Raw genomic sequence first — 4,627 nt, forward strand, 5'->3', positions numbered from 1 at the left:
TAGCCAGTTGGTCCGGTAATTAGACTTTGTTGCTGATGCCATCGTTTTTGCAAATGCACTGATGAGCAAAAATATATCAAAAATAAATCCAACCCTTTCACGAAAAAAAAAGAACAATAAATAATAATTAAATGGTGCTCTTGTACTGTAATTTTACTGTATATACACAGATAGTTAAGGTTGATGTATATATGTACACAAAGCAATTCAGACTGGGTTTTCAGCATAGCTGTGAACTGGGATTTTTGTCCCAGTTTTTATTCATTAAAAAAAAAAAAGTATTAACATCATAAGTTACTCAGGAAATTCAGGGGGCAGATGGGATTATGCACATAAAGAACAGGGCAGTGCCTTACAATAGTATTCCTAAACTTTGTCGCGTTTTTGTCTCGTCGCGACGACAAACCTCGACACGCTTTCGTCCGCTACGACAAAGTGGTGGACACAGTCGTGAAATGGAAAGAATAGGATGCAAGCTTCTCCAAACTTTTCACAAGGACAAATCTGAAAAGTGTGGCATGCATTTTTATTCAGCACCCTTTAATGTTGATACCCGTAAATATAAAAAAAAAAGAAAAAAAAAGAAGCAAAACAACAAACAGCCTTTAGAAGTTACCTAATTAACAGTGTGCACCTCTGTGTACGTTATTATCAATGTAAATACAGCTAAACTGTGGAGGCCTCACAGGCTTCCTAATGGACAATATTGAACAAACAGCATCATGAAGACCAAGGAACTTGGCAGACAGGTTGAAGAAGTTGTGGAGAAGTTTAAAGTAAAGTTACGCTATGAAACTACATCCCAAGCTATGGCCAAATACAGAGTGATGCTTCATCTGATACCTGAAAATCAAAGGAGGTACACGGCAGCTGCAAACCCCTAAGACTAGCTTAACTTGACAGGCTGGTGAGGAAGAGCACAATCAAAAAAGCATCCAAAGGTGGAGATCGCGGAAACATCAACATCTCAGATGCTGTCTGTTGGGAAACTATCAAGTCACACACTCCTGAAATCTGTCCCAAATTAGTTGGAGCGGATTAATTAGGGGCCAATTAATGACTAGAAAATTACTAATAGAAAAAAATCAAAAGCCACGTGTCCATTTCTTTCCACCTCACAGTAATGTGCAACTTTATGCTGGGCTATGTCATAAAATCTTGAAAATACACGAGTATTTGAAATAGTTTGCTGCGAAAGGCTTAACTGATGCGAGTACTTTTGCAAGGAACTGTCTTTTCTTTTTTTAGAGGATCTGTGCACCTCGATCGAGGGCAGATTGCGAAAAAGAAAGCAAACGTAACAGGAAACTCAGACTCTCGTAAGGTAAGGAGTAAAGAAAATAGCTTATTAAAATATTGATTGACAACAACATGCACAATGCCTTCCCAGCCTCAGAGGAATTGGTTATGATGAAGAACTTGGTCTGCACAGTGGTATAACTTTGCATGTTTCCTTTGTTTTTTTGTTTTTTTTTCTTCTTCGTTTGAAGACTACTGGTGCAAGCCGTGCACACGTCGAGGTGAACCCTTCTCTTTCCCGCTTTGAGGGCGCTGTTGCTGCTCTGCTCTTCTCCTTACAAAGTTCTTCAGAATACGACTTTTCCAACCACTTTCCTAGTGTATCAAGTTCACACGTGGAAGCAGGTCGCAGCGGATCATTCGTTTCTGCTTTGCGCAAAATGTCTGCAAATGTATGAACGTCTCTGCGGCTGTCCCGTCAGCGTTAGAAGTCAGACAAATCCGTGACTTAACTTTTTTTTTTTTTTCAGTCCCAGTCTTATATTTCTAGCTTATGTACAGGAGGTTTGAAAGGGCGTCTGCCAGAATGTATTCCCAGGCAAACAGGCGTGTTCTTGCAACTTTGTCGAACGCATTCCCGGTTTTCAATCCTCTGCTCGTCCTTTTCACAAGTTCTGTCCAGTCGTCTTGCTTTTGTTACAAGGATGTAGTTCATGTATGTTATGTCAGAAAATGTGCTGGATGTTTTTTGTTTGTTTTTGTTTTTTTTTATATTATACTGGATTCACAACCCATAGTATGAGCTGATGCGGATGCATGGCTTTGTGCTTGTGTAGATTTGCTTGAAGGTGTGCATCCCAGCTCCTTTTCTCAAACGCTACGTGGGGGTCTCTGGAGCTCATGGGTCCTCCTGTTGCGTCCCTTCTTGTTTTCCTGCATCCGTCTCCATTTTGCCGTGTGCTGGCTGCTGACCCGAACGCCCCCCGCGACCTGCGACCCGCCCTGCGCCTTTGCTCCGTTCTGCGTCTTCGGGCCACTTTTAGGGGCCGCGCTCAGATTCGGTTGACCTTTCTGGTTGCTCTGGCTCCGAGTTGGCCCCTCCCCCACCGGATCTCCAGCTTGAAGCCACGGCCTGCTGTTTGGCGGACTGGCCTGCTGTTTCTGAGCGGTGGGGGCCGCAGCTTTGGGTCGCGCCGCGGAGCTCGGGGCACCGTCAGGTTTGCCGTTGCTGTTGGGAGCTTTCGCCTTCTTCTGTTTGCGCTCTTTCTTCCAAACTCTGTCACAAAATTCCTCCACGCTGTTCAGCTCCGGGTGGTCTAAGAGAGACAGGAAATCTCTGTACCAGACCCTGTGCTTGGCCGAGTTACCTGCGCCGGCCCCTGCGCTGGGAAGCCCGGGCAGAATGTCCCCCAGTCTCTGGGTTGGGATGACCTGCAGGTTGAGACGCAGCAGGGGCTGAATGAAGCCGTGTTCCACTGCCTGGCAGTGATAGACTCCCGTGTCAGACAGGGACAGGCTGCGGATCAGCAGACCCTGGTCTGTACGCAGCACCCGGTCATCCATCTTAATCTGACACAGAAACACAGACGCAACAAGAACACAAATTAGGAGCAATACAGAGAAAGCTTAATGAGTCTAAACCACATTTAATCTATGCACAACTTTTCACGGACCAACTTTTTATTTTTATGTCTTAGGCTGTAGTGGGCTTTCTTGCACAGGAAGTGGACAGGAAATAAGGGGGAGAGAAAAGGGAAGACATGCAGCAAACGATCCGAGACTGGAAACTGAACCCAAGTGCGTTAAGATCGGCAGCCTGCCACTGCAAACTGAGCCGCACAGCGCCCCGTTAATAACATTTACACCCAATTTCTTTGTTGTGTATTTAAACAAATAGCAACTTTAGACTACTGCAGACATTGTTTTCTTTTGTGATCTTTGGTTTTCTTGAAGCAACTTTAAGACGACTGCCGATGAAGCGGTGCGCAAAGTCACCTGTCACTGTTATGTCATATTTAAATACCATGTATCCCGACTTTTCGACTTCACTTTATGCACCACTTCCTGTTGTGCCATAACATAAAATCCCAATTGCAGTTTGTGGCGTTGAAAAAGGCTAAGGGAAGGCTCTGCCCGCTCGTTTTGTTTTTACATCGACACGTATCATATTCTGTGTTTCTAATCCAGCTGTAATATCCGTTCAGGCCAACTTATAAAACGTCTTTGTTTTGCATCAGATAAACCTTCGGACCCACTGCTCTGTAGCTCAACTCGGCTTCCTGTATCCCATTTCTGTCTCTTGCCAGATCTTGAAACAACACGCTCTCACTGACCAGCTAGAAAAATAACGCCACAGCGCCAATCTTTTCAAAATGTAATTGGTTACATCCTCGGGTCAAGAAAGCGACCCTATACATCCACACCCATGGCTTTTTCTGCACTTTGAGTTCCGTGGACTAAAGATAACAAAGGTTTTGGCTCAGAGAATAGGGCAAGGGGGTAAAAAGTCATTTTATCTGCAAAGATTATAGATTTTTTTTTCATCGCTTATAATCTATACTGCAAAGGCACATCCAGAAATTTCCCCGTTCTTCAAGGATGCTCCCCATTTGACACAAAACGGCACATGCTCGCACAAATGCGCACACAAACCTCCTGCTTGCGGTCATCATTGGGCCTCTGCAGCTGCCAGTAAACCAGCGCTCTTTGAGATTTGGGGCTGCACTCCAGAAACATGCTGCTGTTTTCCACACCGAACACACTCCTGTCCTCTATGCTGCCTCCCAAACCATCCACGTCGTCTAACGAAAGAAAAAAACAGTCAGAGAAATTATCAATGGAAGATGGCGCGTGTGTGGGAAGTAGTTGTTTTGAGTACCGTGATGTTGAAGGTCTGAGCACTGCGAGAGCGGATCTCCGTTCCTGATGTCTTGTCGCCTGGTTCTCCTGTGGTTGAAACGACAGTTTAAAAGACTGTTGGTAATGAGAACATCAGGGAAGAAATCCATGTTATGCCGACCCCCTTGCCACCAGTTTTTTGTCATGTACTGTTCGATTTCAAACACTAGAGGGTAATGTTACCCAACGCAGCTGAAGAATGGCATGGAGTTCACGCTTCATTCCACTGCTTATTCGCATAAATGGAGCAAAAATAAACAATAAACCCTAGAATCTGGAGAGAAAGTCAGAAACGTAAGCCTGCTAATCAAGGCAATGCCTCGCTTCATTTCCCTCCGCGGAGCCGATGTTACAGAACACATTCTGAACTGTTCTGCCATTGAGAAAAGCCTCTGGTTTTTTTTTTTTTTGTCATCTCTTTGTGAAATTCCACTACGTCATTTGGGTTTCTAACATAATGGTGAAGCATTTTCATAGTGCGGCTTTACTG

The 4,627-nt window shown here is 44.5% G+C and overlaps 1 protein-coding gene across 2 annotated transcripts in view; it reads right to left on the reverse strand.

Moving 5' to 3' along the window:
* Nucleotides 1-1,466: 1,466 nt before the first annotated feature.
* The window catches only part of sema3aa (sema domain, immunoglobulin domain (Ig), short basic domain, secreted, (semaphorin) 3Aa), a 35,592-nt gene continuing 32,431 nt past the window's right edge, over nt 1,467-4,627 (reverse strand). For both annotated transcript variants that reach the window (XM_007564025.2, XM_007564023.2), the window contains exons 15-17: nt 4,118-4,185; nt 3,892-4,040; nt 1,467-2,808 (exon numbers count right to left, since the gene is read on the reverse strand). In XM_007564025.2, coding sequence (XP_007564087.1) covers nt 2,110-2,808; nt 3,892-4,040; nt 4,118-4,185 — 916 coding nt within the window. In that variant the 3' untranslated portion in view covers nt 1,467-2,109. The remainder of the gene's footprint in view (nt 2,809-3,891; nt 4,041-4,117; nt 4,186-4,627) is intronic.

The sequence above is a fragment of the Poecilia formosa genome, unplaced genomic scaffold, assembly GCF_000485575.1.
Source record: "Poecilia formosa unplaced genomic scaffold, Poecilia_formosa-5.1.2 Scaffold154, whole genome shotgun sequence".
In the NCBI taxonomy this organism is placed as follows: domain Eukaryota; kingdom Metazoa; phylum Chordata; class Actinopteri; order Cyprinodontiformes; family Poeciliidae; genus Poecilia; species Poecilia formosa.